This window comes from Condylura cristata, unplaced genomic scaffold (genome assembly GCF_000260355.1).
Source record: "Condylura cristata isolate star-nosed mole 26May11 unplaced genomic scaffold, ConCri1.0 scaffold00013, whole genome shotgun sequence".
NCBI classification, from domain to species: Eukaryota; Metazoa; Chordata; class Mammalia; order Eulipotyphla; family Talpidae; genus Condylura; species Condylura cristata.
Genome location: NW_004567114.1, coordinates 36,702,946 through 36,717,215, shown reverse-complemented (window position 1 = coordinate 36,717,215; position 14,270 = coordinate 36,702,946). Strand labels below are relative to the sequence as shown.

The 14,270-nt window shown below is 35.9% G+C and overlaps 1 protein-coding gene across 1 annotated transcript in view; it reads left to right on the top strand.

The window, feature by feature from the left end:
• Positions 1-1,035: 1,035 nt before the first annotated feature.
• STYX (serine/threonine/tyrosine interacting protein) overlaps positions 1,036-14,270 on the top strand; it is a 31,334-nt gene continuing 18,099 nt past the window's right edge. Inside the window, exons 1-3 of the mRNA XM_004681866.2 lie at positions 1,036-1,308; positions 10,861-10,893; positions 12,261-12,314. Of these exons, the coding sequence (XP_004681923.1) occupies positions 1,252-1,308; positions 10,861-10,893; positions 12,261-12,314 (144 nt within the window). The 5' untranslated portion in view covers positions 1,036-1,251. The remainder of the gene's footprint in view (positions 1,309-10,860; positions 10,894-12,260; positions 12,315-14,270) is intronic.

Genomic DNA, 14,270 nt, shown 5'->3' with positions numbered 1-14,270 from the left:
TTGGCAATGTAGTTCATAAATATGACTATAAAATGTATGTTTGTTAAAGGGGTGGGGATCAAATATCCATGTGATTCGTTTTACTCTGTTCACTCTGAGTTGCCATTTAATGAATCACTTGCCTTTTTACTTTGCTGGTGACAATGTTGCTTGAAGAATCAGTGTGTTGTACAGACCTTTTAAGTTTAATTGTGTTTTTTTTCCCATTTCTGCGATTGATTTTCCTCACCTGTTTAAAAACAAAAAGTATATCTCATGGCCCAGTGAAACCTAGCCTTTATTAACAATGCAGTTTTAACTCTGACTCAAACTCCTTTAAAAAAGATACTGAAGAGTGATGTTTATTAATATGTGAAAATATGAAACAGAATAAAAGATAACATTATTATGTACAAGTCACTGAATGATCAGTTGTTTTTTGTCTTAAGACTTTTCTATTTGTCTTTCTAGCTATTCTAGTTATCATTTTCTCTAGTATTCTTACAGGTTCCCGGTTTCATTTTTCTTAGAAATGATGGGTGTTTTATTTTCTGTGTAGCACAACCTAGTTTTAGAATGAAGTCATTTATTGCCCCTTTGGCTATAACCTAGGTTGTACCATAGATTACAGGCTTCTGAGAGGGGAGGAACGGTGTTATTTCGGGAGCCAATTTTTGCTGGCTGGGATATATTGCCCTTTCCTATACCAGCGAAGACGTTCGCCCGCTGTTGGGGAAGGGTTTGGGCTGTCCTTCAGTCATTGCCTCCCTCCCGCCGCAGCCCCACCTCCTCCATGCGGGGTGCGCTCCCGCCGCTGCGCCTTCCAGGCCCCGCCCCCCGCGTCTGCGCTCTCGCGGAGGGGCGGGGTGGCGGCGCACTGACACCTGGCGGCCGTGGCGGGCGGGTTGAGGACGAGCGTGTGCTGGGATTGGCTGGGGCGGCGCGGTGGGGGGGTGGGCGGGGAGGCGGGGCGACGGTTGTAGCTCTCGTGCTAGAGCCGGAGCCTGGGCGGCCTGAGGGGCGCGGAGTTCGGGGGGGAGGAAGACGGCAGCAGCATGGCGGCCGGGCACGAGCCGCCCAACCCTCCTCGTCGCCGCCGCCGTCGCCGGAGTCGCTGGGACCTTTACGTCTGCGTGTGTTAGTTGTGAGCCCGCTGCCCGCCCGCCAGTTCTCCGGCCCAACTGCCCTTCTTCCTTTCACCGCCACTGCCAGCCTGAGGGTCGGGCCAACCGGAAAACTCCCACCCCACCCACCAGCTCTCGGGCAGGGACCATGGAGGACATGAAGCTGGAGTTCCCGTCGCTCCCACAGTGCAAAGACGACGCCGAGGTGAGTCTGGTGACCGCCACGCACAGGCCTCCTCCGTGCTCTCCGGCCGAGGGCGACCCCAGGCCCCAACCTCCACACCGCCGCCTCACCGCAGCCCGGGTCCCTGTGACGGCGCCCGGGAGCCTCGGGGCGCAGCCTGAGGCTCGGGCTGGTCGGTTCCGACCCGGACCCAGTTCCTCTTCCTGGTCGGGAGATCCGGGCGGAGGGGCTGGGTCCGGTCTCACAGAATGAGAAGAGCAAACAAGTCCTCTACCCTCTAAGCTCGGCGTCGAGGATTTGCTTGGGGCAAAGTTCCCCATTTATTGCCAAAACAATAAGAAGGTGCTGTTTTAACTGTCTCTTTGAGGAGTAGCCTTGGTGTCACCGTTCACTTGTGGACTCGAAGCCCACATGTGGAGTAGAAGCGGGGCCTGAACTTGAAAGTGCACCTTCGAAAAGTTTGTTGGTTGGTTGGTTTGGGCTTTTGGTATTTTTGAGACCAAACTAACCAACAGAGTAAAAGGTCTCAAAGCTCACTCATTGGAATTGGGAAACTTTAATCAGTAATTCTTGATCTTTGGAGGGAAAGAAAGACAGAGGAAAGTTTACCTGCTGATCTCCTGATTTCGGATTAGGGCTCTTTCTACTCCACTACACTCACTTCTTGACTGACATTTACGTGGAGGGTCCCTCCCCCCCCCCCCACACACACACCCGATTTATTATTAGTTTTAAATGCTTTGTGGTCTTGTAGACTATTAAACTTTTTTGAGGGCTAAATTACTAACTGGACAAGGATCCGTAAGCTTTAGTAGGATCAAGAAAGAAAACTAGAATTTCTGGTTTTAAATGTCTTTAGAAGTTGGAAAGTAAAGCTGTTTTTAAGATAACATTAAACTTATACTAGATATATTGGACATCAGCATTTGAGAATCATTTGTATTTGGAGGGATGTTTTGTTGGTGGTCAAGAACTTTGAGACGTTTATGTCTTTAAAAGTAGACATGGAAAACAGAAAGTGGAATTTAGATGTAAAGTGAGTTTACAGTTTTCTCTTTGTTTACTATGGGATAATGTGGATGAGGAGAATGCTTTTACTGTCGCTGTAGTTTACAGAGAATAAGTGATATGCCATGGTAACAAGTAGCACAGGACACAGTGAGGACCTTGGTCTTTTGAGGCTTAATTCTTTTTTAATATGGCATAGTTCTTCCATGCTCTACTTTTTTTTTTTAAATATATATAATAGTTTATTTTTACATCATTTTGTGCCTTTTCCGTCTCAGTTGTAATCCCCATGGGCTTCCCATCACCAAATCACCCTGTGCCATCACCATAGTCCAGTGCATTTCCCTCGCCCCATGCTCTAATCTAAACAAATCTACAATGCTTGCTAACCTTGTGTGTAATCTTTTATTGTTTTTAATGTCTTATCCCTGCAAAAAGTGTGGAGTCTTTCTTTCCTGTACAGAACAAAGCCTAGTAGAAGATGATGCCAATACTATATACTGAAAAGCACTTTCATTCAATATTTCCTAACTTGGAATGTTTCGTCTCTTGGTTTCAAGTGACAAAATCCAGCTTAGACTGGTTTAAGCAAAAAGAAAGAAGTAGTTATAAAATCCAGAAAGGCATAGATAGAACTGGTTTCGGGAACTTGACCAAGTCATATTATAATACATCAGAATCTCCTTTGCATTTCTTTTCACTACTTTCTCTTTAAGCTTTTGCACTCTGATGGAGTTGCGGTGGTCATTTGTTTTGGAATCGCATGCCTGCAGAGCCTGAACATTGAAGAAAGTTTCAGTGTTTAAAACCTAGAGAATTGATCTAACTTAGGCCATTTCCCATCCTTTCAGCCAGTCATTGTAACCAGGAGGGGGTGAATGTACTGAAGGGTGCATTCTAGGTCAAACACTAACTCATTTGACTGGAAAGTGAAGTTTATCATTGGTAGTCTTCTCACCAAAACCATATGAGAAATTTCACAGAAGATGAAAGGTGCTTTTTGTGCAGACAAAACTGTAAATAACCACTAAATGGGGCACATTTAATGACAGAACACAGTGTTGATTTTCTAATTTCTAGTGAGACGTGTAAAGTGTTATGTTTTCTTACAAAGTTGGGGTGTCTAGACAGCAAAGTCTCTTCCATGTAAAAAAAGCATACATGAAGAGTAAATTATGATCCAAGTCTTGCATTAGTGAAAGTGGAATTCATAGAGTGCTATTAATGAATGCTCTTATTAATGTATTTGAGCTATGCTAGCTTGATGATTCTAGCACTTCTATTAAATAGTCCCAAGTTTCCTGAAATACTTGTCAGGACATTCTCTATAGGAAAGTAATAGTAAAAATTTAGCAGTATTTAGATCAGTCTGCAAATAGATTGTTGCTGCCATGTTTAAAATTTTGCCAGGATTTCCCATTGTTTTGAGGATGACATTCAGACCTGTAACATCATCTACATAGTTAGGACACTTTGTTTTATAATTCAGTGCTTAATATTTTCTCTTCAAATAAAAACTGCAATATAATTTATTTCAATTTTGGTTAGACTCTGTCCTGGTTTAATTGGTTTGAGATGGAGCCAGATAATCCTGATGGCAGCCACATTTTAGAATAAGTGATTTAGAAGCCTCTTACTTTAATGTCCTCTGTCTCTATATCCCTAACCTTCTCATTTTTTTATCTGAGTGAAAAGCTTCTTTGCTCCTTTGGTTTAAGCAAAGCTTGAGCGAGGGTAGGAACTGTAAGAAAGGGCTTATTCTGGATAGTACTACCTTTTTTTGGAGAAGAGAAATTGTAATACAGATTTTTTTATTTTGTGAAATGTCCTGACTTAGATGTAGTTTTCTGATAATTATTTTAATCCAAATTGCTTTCTTTATCTATGTAAAATATGTAAATCTGTTGTTGGTATTTCTAAAAGATAAGGTTTTAACCCACCTGATACATCTGATAAGAATTTTTATTTTTTATTTTTATTTATTTTTTTAAAGATTTGTTTATTTGTGCATACAGAACGGGGTACAGGCCAGTGGCCTAGGGGTGGTTAGAAGCTTCACCAGAGACAGAGTGGGGAACAGAACAAGCAGATCGACAAAGTACACTGCTGAGGTACACTGCTGTGGAGAGCAGCAGGGCGGGTCAGGAGAGGTCTGCCACACCTTGTGGTCACCTCCGGGGCAGGGGGGAATTGAACTCATGCTGAAGCGGCTTTAGATTCTCAGTGCTGTGCTTTAACCCGCTGCGCCACCAGGGAGGGCCAGAATTTTTATTTTATGTAATGATTACAGTCTACGTCCTTTAATGCATTGATTGATCTTTGACCATTTTTATAACATACTTTCTATCTCCTGCTGCAATTTATAGGTTTTAACTTTGCATTTGTATGAGAATCGAGAAAGCCTGAAAGATGTTTTAAAATGTGGTACCTTCTACTTCATTTCAATGATTGAAGAATTTTCACTTGTGAATTAATTTCTAGAAGCAGCATGGCATGTTTCCCAAATAGAAGTATTTTGGTTTATCTGGCTTCCTTTGATTTGTAAAACATGGTCACATGGCTTAACTAATCATCAAAGTTTGGGAAATTGAGTCTACTTATTAACTATAGTATTAACTCAAAGTAGATCATTGGTAATTAGAGTGGGAGTGCTCATTAATTCTGTCAGCTCTAAAGTGATGATTTAAAGAGCAACATGGCAGACTGAGATGAAGATTGACTATGATGCAGGCAAAAGTTGGTTATTACAGACACATTCAGATAGATGGATGTCTAATAGAGTGAAACTGAGCGTGAATGATTTTGCTTGTTTTTTAAAGATTTAGTTATTTATGCATATAAGAACCTGGTTAGGCCAGAGGTATGGAGGGTGAGAGCGTTCACCAGAGACTGAGTGGGGAGCAGAACAGGCAGGTTGACTGAAATACACTGCTTGAGGGGAGCAGTGGGTGTGACAGGAAAGGTCTTCTCTACCATGTGTGTCAGCTCCCTGGCCTGGGATTAAACTCAGGACTGCAGTGGATGGTGATAGCTTCATTGTTCTGAGACTTAATCCCTTGTGCCACCAGAGAGGCCCCCAGCATGAATAATTCTAAAACTTGACCTATATGCCAAAGGCATTAACAGGGTTGGTAGGTAATGTTAAAACTAAAGATTTGTTCTTAAGGTAGGATTCAGGGCTTGAGCCAAAAAGAAGGTAGATCTTTGATCAGGATTTGATGCTACACCAGAAATAGTACCAAATTAAAAATTCTGTATTAGGGGTACCATGACTAAAATGACTTCCTCTAAAATGACTGGCTTGGAAACTTAACACTTTTTTCTATTCTGTTACTCTACAGAAACTTACCGTTTTTCATTTATTTTTTTTTTTTAGTTTATCAGTATTTATTTAAATATAAGTTTGTTTGCCATGTAGTTCCTTCTTGAGAGGCTGCTGTATTATGTGATTAAGAGAACACTATTTGGATTTGAAAATCAAGGTAGTTAGACTGTGCCTACAGTAGAAATGTAAAATAGAGACAACACCTTTTCTTCAAAGAAAGTCATTTAGAGTGTGCTAGTAATAAACTCTGTGCTTGTTTTTATGGAATTGTCTTTTATTTCCCTTAGTTGTTGAAAGATGATTTTCTGAGCATATATTCTGATCAGTATTTATTTTCATCACTGTGTTTTGCTCCTTTCTTTTGGCTCCCATTTTTCCAGTCTAGAAGTCATGATCACTCTGAGTGCTTTTCTTTTGTATGTAATCTTGTCTTTTTTAGTCTGAACTCTATTGTTTCTTTTTAAGATTTAGTTATTATTTATGCATACAGAGATGGGGTACAAGCCAGAGGTGCAGGGGCGATGAGAGGATTCACCATAGACAGAGTAGGGAGCAGAACAGGCAGATCAACGAAGTACACTGCTGAGGGGAACAGTGGGCAGGTCAGGAAGGGGTCTGTTGTGCTGCATGCATGGGTCACCTGTGGAGCCTGGCATCTAACCCACACTGAAGTGGCTGCCGCTAGCTTTCAATGCTACTTCCTAACCTGTTGCACCACCAGGGAGGGCCATGAATACTGTTTTTTAAAAGAGGTAAATTTACAGTGTAGTGCATAGAGAACAAATGGTGTACAAATATTAACTACTACTTAAGATACAGATCATTCTTATCAACATAGTTACAACATTTTCAGGCAGTCCTTAACCACCAATGATAGGTAAATAAATATTATAGTGTTTGTAACCATCCTTAAGTTCTGTTCTTCAGTTTCACTTAAATGGAATCATGTAGACTGTTATATTGCTTTCTTCACTGAATATAAATCTGTGAAACTCATCTATATTTATCAAGAGTAGATTCTTTTTACTGCTGATTATTATTTTATTATATAAGTGTACCATAAATAGACATTTGGATGATGTAAGGTTATGATAAATATTTGTTGCTGTAAATATTTGTGTATTATTCTTTGTGGTTTTATGTTTTCACTCCTCTTTGGTAAATTGTAGGAATGTAACTGCTAGACGATAGGGTAGCTGTTTGCTTAACATTTTTTAACTACTGTCAGCAATGCTTTAATAGTCCCAGTTGCTTCCTATCATTGTTACATTTGGTGTTGTCAGTCTTTTTAACTTCAGTGGATGTACACAGGTATCTTGTGTTTTTAATCTGAATTTCCATAATGACTACTGATACGAAGTACCTTTTCATATATTTATCTTATGTGATGGTTGACTGTTTTAATTTTTTGCCCATTTAAAAAATTGGGTTATCACTTTATTATTGATTTGTGTTTTGTATAGAAATCTCTTTTTGTTAGCTGTATTACAGATTTTTTTCAGTTGTAGGTTGCTCTTTGAGCAAAAGTTTTTAATTTTCATGAATGTAACTTGAATAGACTTAGTAACACGGTACCTTTTGTGCCCTCTTTACTTTTTCCAAGGTTGCAGAGATGCTATGTTTTCTTCTAGATTTTTTACTGCTTTTGTATTTATGTTTACACATGACACATTATGTTTTCATTCATTCAGCAAGTATTTAAGCAGTGCCTACTGTGTATTAGGCACTGTCATCAAAAATTGGAAATATCTAGATAAAGCAGTGAAGGGGGGAAAGTGTGAGTGTGTATGTATACTAGAGAGACTGATATCAGGGTCAAAGTCATTTTTATTTCTAGACTTTCTTGTTGAAAGATTTTGGGGGGGGGTCTCCCTGTCTCCCTGGTGGCCTAGTGGTTAAATCTCAGCACTACTGCCATGACCACAGGGGACCAGAGTTCAGTCCCTGGCCAAGGAGCCAAACCACATGGCACAGGAGACCTTTCCTGCCTCACCTGCTGCTGCCCTCTGCAGAGTATTTCAGCAGATCTGTTTGTTCCTTTCTGTGGTAAATCTCACTCCCTACACCTCTGGCCTATACCCCAATTCTCCTACACAATATAAATAAAACATAAATCTTACAGTAAAGGAACAATTTTTTAAAACAAGATTTTTCTTCATAGAGTTGCCTCTATGTTTTCTTGTTTGTTTTTTGTTTTTGTTTTTTTTTTCCAGAAAAAGTCATATGTTTAGGTTGTCTGGTCTCTCTTCTATTTTTCTATTTACTTTTAGTTTGAGAAAGGAAAATCTTGTATTTCTCTTTGTTTTTTAATGCTATTTCACTGTTTATCAGTTTCTTGTCCTTTTTTGATTTATTGATCAGCCTATTTCTAAGGTATGCCTTCAGCCAGTTTTATAAAATTCTAAATAAATATTCTGTAATATTCTTTCTCCTTTATTTTCTCTTCTCCCTTCTAGAACTTAGCTGTTATGGATGTTAGAGCTTTAATTGTCTTGTATCTCTGTTTGCTGCCCATGGTTTCCAATTCTGAATTTAGTTATTTCTTCATTTCTATTTTCCAGTTTTCAAAATCTCATTTTATCTGTCCTTTTCTTCTGTTTAACCTATCCGCTAGTTTTTATTTGTCAAGGAATTTTCATATTCCTCAAGGCTTTTTTAGTCATTTTCTTAATCCTTGGTCATACTTTTGATATTCTCATTTCTTTTTCATTGCTGTCATTGTACTAAATGTTTTTTATTTTTCATTAATGTAATGTCTGCATCTTTTGTAGGTATGATTCAGTTATTGCTGAATTTCTTTTTCTTTTTTTTTTTTTGTCTATGATAAACCATCTATATGAATTATTTTTTATCTGGATTTAGAGTTTGTTTCCCCAGAAATGCATTTATTTTTTCCACTAGCCCCTGAACACTACACAGCTTCATTTGACATCACTCACTTGGCTTTACAAACACAATCGGGTTCTAATGCCAATGAGTGAAGGTCACATTGTGGTTAGGAAAACCCCAGCTCTACGTCTAGCACCACTTTTTTCTCAAAACCAAAGCTATGTAGGGCAAGAGTACTCATTTTTGGGGGATGTGAGGAATCTTTTACTTTTTCTCCCTAATTTGTCTTGCACTGAAGCTATTGCCTTCTGTTGTCCCAGCTTTTTGGTCTTAAGCTGACTGACAACTTTGAACCTGTCCTAGACTTTGTCTTATGTATCATATATACAGTGGCATTTAAAATAAGGCCATGGTGAGGATGTGAGAAACAACTACAATTCCTGTACATTGCTGGTGGAGATGTAAGTTGGCTTTAGGGAAACTTTTGGCAGTATCAAGTGAAACCAACCATACAATGACCTAGCAGTGTCATTGCTGGTATATCCAAAAGAAATTAATACTTCTGTCCACCAAAGATCATAGAAAAAAATTTTCATAGCATCTTTATTCATAATTGCCCAAACCTGGAAGCTATTTAAATATGCACTAACAGGTAAATGAGTAAATTGTGGACTATCCATACACAAGTGTACTTCACAGCAGACCTTAAGTTGAGTGAAAGAAGTCAGACATAAAGTAGTACTGGTGTGATTATTATATTCTTATGAATTTCAGGAACAAGCAGAATTTAATCTATAGTGGAAAATGTCAGTGAATTAGAAGCATTAGACTGAAAAATGTGGGAACATTCTGGAGTCAGAAATTTGGAGTGGTGGTAGTATAGGTGCATACGTTTGTAAAAATTCATTGAGCTCTACATTGAGATTTGGGCATTTGAACATCTCATCCTCTGTACTTTGTATCTGTTTTAAAAGAGCAGAAAGAAATATAAGATCCTATCAAGAACAACAGATCTGAGGAAATTGTTCAGTGCTCAATAATCTTTCTGGGTTTGTGCTTTCTTGTGTGTGTGTGTGGGGGGGAATCCCTTACTACTCTTGTTTGTTCAACTATCTATATAAAGATATTCTTTAAGGTATATTTTAAATATTATTACATAGGTAAAATTTCTCAGGGCTTGTAGCCAATTTCTACTACATTGCAGACCAAGTTTCAAAATGAAAAACAAAAAATACTTTATTAAAAAAAAGAACAGGTTGTCACTGTAGGAATAGTATTGTTCTCTTTTTCCATAATAGATGTGTAAAATTTTATCTTCTATGCTAACAAGTTCCCGACTTGGGTAATCTAGGTGAAGAATAAAGGGAATTCTTGGCACTAGTTTTGCAATTTTTACAAAATCCTAACTTTATTATTATTACTTGTAACATCTTAACTTTATAAACCTAGTTACTATGTATAAATCTGAATTTTAAGTAGCCAAGTTAGAAACTTTTGCAATCCATTTACAAACTAGGACTTCCATACTATATTTGTTATTTTTCCCATCAATTTATCTATGACTGCTTTGTTTTCCTAACTTTTAAGGTATTCTCATTTGTCATTGCTGTTTTGCATTATTTTACAACTTTTGTCTTGATCTGCATTCCAAAGATAGAATAAATTATCATTTAATGAATCCATACTATCCATACTATATTTGTTATTTTTCACATCAATTTATCTATGACTGCTTTGTTTTCCTAACTTTTAAGGTATTCTCATTTGTCATTGCTGTTTTGCATTATTTTACAACTTTTGTCTTGATCTGCATTCCAAAGATAGAATAAATTATCATTTAATGAGATACGTCTTTAAAAGGGAGTTGAACTAAATAAACAGTATCATAAACCCCAGTAAAATATGGCAAAGGCTGATGATCCAGCAGGGCTGATCCAGCAGTTTAGTTTAGGAGTGGTAAGTACTTAGTAACGTACCATTCTTCTTTCATCCACTATGAACATTGCTCACTTTGCAAATCACTTTTTGTATCCTAAGTCTTCACAGGTGTTTTGGTTTTCTTTGTTGCCAGTTCATTAGTGTTGTCTGTTTGAGATCTGATTTAGAGGATCACCTTGGGAGAAACTTCTGAAATATCTGCTGCTAATGAAACAACCTATCCATTGTATGACATAACATCATCTTAATTTTAAAAGTCCAGTTAATTAAAGAATATCTTAATCATGTTTCCCACCACATAAATTTTTGGGTGTTTGTGAAGTCAGTTGCATCTGTTATAATTATATTCTTAAAATATAATGCATTTTTTAAAAAATTCACTCACTTGTATGTCACATGTGTAATGTTTATTAGGATAATATTTTTCATAATTTTATTTACTTTTATTCTTGTATTTTCCTCATATTTTGAAGGAATGGACCTACCCTATGAGACGAGAGATGCAGGTATGCTAATCCTTTTTATTCAAACCAACCCATATTATCATCATTATTAAGTAACTTAACTTGATTTCACAAAGGGTTTGAGACCTTTGGCTCATGATTAGGAGAATCATCTCTTGGTATTTAAAATATTGAAATCTTTAAGGTTGAATGTGGATATATTAAAGAGAAAAAATGAATTGTTCCTTTCTTCCTTAGATTAGATATAAATGTAAGCATGGTAATATATATGTATGTACTTAATGAGTCACTTTGTTTTTCTTATTCCAAAAATTTTATGTAGTATTTGTATTCCTTTTGCAAAGCAGCTTGCTTTCTGTTGCTTATCTAGCTTATAAGTATAGGAGAGTTGATTATAAAACAAATCACTCTTTTGAATAATTATTTATCTCTGTGTTTTCCATAATCAAGTTCTGTAAGTCCTTCAAAAACTGAATTGAATACTTCTGCTATAAAATAAAGTGATAGCTAACCCTCCCAGTAATTAACTTTTCTTTTGTATTTCATTAACAGACAACTCTGCTGTCTTAGGATAGCTCACTATCTCCCATTTCTGGAAATCCCTTCACTTTAAAAAACTCTGCTTTCCCTTTTTAAAAGTATCTATCTCTGAAGTATTTTACTTGGTTCTATGGGGGAAATGCAAAAATGAGTAAAATGTTTTTTGTGCTCATAAAAAATTGGTAGCAGAAATCAGAACCATGTGCAGTTAATTATTCTGCTTTATAGAACTGAATACAAAATACATTATTATCTAGGTTATTATAATCTGGCTGAAAGAGCTTTATATTGCATTCATAGAGGATAAATTTTAATTCAGCAGTGAAAAGGTACTTGTATATACTGTCCAAACTGTCAAAAGTCAAATATTCCATATTGATCTTTTTTAAACTTTGTAGTAATTCTTTATTTATTATTAATAGGTAATTTGTGCTTTTTTTCTTATATTGCTCTTGATTTGGCTGGCTGAGGTTTTTCGTAATTTTGAAGGGAAAATTTTCTTTATGCCTATTTTATTTTTAGGTTATAGCCGAAAATAGATATAAAGAAGCTTGTTATTATGTTCTTAAAACGCTTAAAACGTGTACTAATTTTACCCAAACTGCTGATAAAAAGAACGATGGAAGTTAAAATACCTGACTTTTCAGAACTGTACTTAAACTTTGAATGTTTTATTTGATATGTAAAGAACATTTGCATTTATTCTCCCAAGCATCTATTCAATGTGGATAGGAAATGCTTCCTAAACAAATAACAAATTTTAACACATACTTAGACAATTATAAAGACATTCCACAGATCCACTTATATGGTACATATTTTGTATAGATTTAAATTGCTGATGGTAAATATCTCAATTTTTTTTCTAGGAAATTTTACCTGGATTGTTTTTAGGCCCATATTCTTCTGCTATGAAAAGCAAGGTATGAACTTTAGGTTAGGTACATTAAGAGACTTTATTAACCAGTTTTTTTGGAATAAATTTTTTTTAATAGTATGACTTTTAGTTAAAGAACAATTCACAAATATTGTGTTAGTAATTGTCACTCTAAAGCACCTACCTCTTTACAAATTTTACTGGATCAGTGATTCTCAAGTGTTTTCCTACAAATCACAATTATATTTTGTTTTATCATAAATTCCACATTTGAAAGATTTACCAAATAATAGACTTATGTAATATTTTTTTAGCCTCTAAAATACTATACATCTCTGAATTGCAAATTATAGCTTATAAACAATTAAAATTAAAGCTCATAATGAGGGTATTTAACATTTTGGCTAACCTTTCCTTGATCGAGTTTAAGTATGCATGAGTACATATGCACATTTATGTTCAAATCTTATTTCTATTTTTCCATACTTTTAAGAGTTCTGGATGTTCCTCAAATTATAAAGTGCTACACAGTATAGCTAGGTATCCTTTCTAGTTAAACTGAAATGGATTTCCACAGTTACGGTTAAAAAGGTAGATCTAATCTTAAATGTTCCTGCCATTTCCTAGAGGATTCAGTCCTATGAATTATGGCAGTGAGTCTTTTTGAATTATAATGTGAGGCACTATCACAAATCTAGCTTTTTAGAAGTTAATCTTGTATATAATATCTGCTTGTAAGAGTTTATAAAAGAAGATTTATACGTATGAATTTTAGGTGATTGGTAGTTTTTAAAGTTTTAATTTATTCTGAAACTGAAAAAGCTTTTTGATTATTGAGGCATAACTAAGTAATTGCAGTCATTTTGATGGCTAACTTTGAAGTCTCAAAGATGGGGTGTTGGTATTAAGGACAATAAAAGTATTAAGTACTAAGGAAAGGATAGGGTAGATAACTAGACATGTCTGTAATTTACTTTGTAAAAAACAAATAGGCATAGCTATGGCCTAAATAATATAATATTCACAAAATACTGGTCTTTTAGATGGTTTTAAATTATTTGTTTTTTGTATTCCCATTGCACTCTATGACTATACCTATACTATTGTCACATTAAATTCTATTTGTTTACAAAGCTAACTCCTGAAAACCCTCTGCATCCTCAATGTCATTATGATCTTATTAGACTGAGGAAAAGTTTTTATGACAAAACCAAATTATTTCTTACCTGAGTCAACATAATACAGTTCATGTTTCTTTCCATATCATTATCCAAAATGTAAAAATAACAACAAAAGATGATAATGGAGAAAAAGAAATCTTAGGGAATTAACTCCTAAGACACTTACTTAAGGCTATCTTACATTACACTCAAATACAGTTTTAATAAAAGGGACACATAGATTCACTAGTGAGCAGTTTCTTTTCATAAAATGTTTCTGTTTGTAGGTATGTGGCAAAGTCATCACTTTCTTTAAATAATTCGTAGAGAAGTAAGAGAGACCTTCTTTGCTGTTACATAAGAGTTCTACTATAAGATTTGTTTTTACTTAGTGATAACTAATGTGTCTTCACAGCTTGTTAAAACATATTTTTATCCATAATTATGTCTTGTAGTTTCTCATTGAAGTTGACTTGAAAACTTGTTTATATAATCATAGTTCAAGTGTAAACAAAGGAATACATAAGGGATTTTTTTGTGTTGTTTTTTTAACAAAAAGATGTTGCATTCATTTTGGAAGGTAGATAAATGTGAATGTGATACATTAATTACTGATCCTACCAAGTGCTTAGCTTCCTCTAACTTAGGATATGCTCAGGATATAGATATTTAAACACCGATCTATGCTGCAAATAATAATAATAATAACAAGTTAAACTTTTGATATGATAAAGGATGAAAACTGTACTTTTGGTGGTCAACATGTTGATCTAGAACATTTGTACATCTGGAAACTTCTATAATTTTGATCTAGAACATTTGTACATCTGGAAACTTCTATA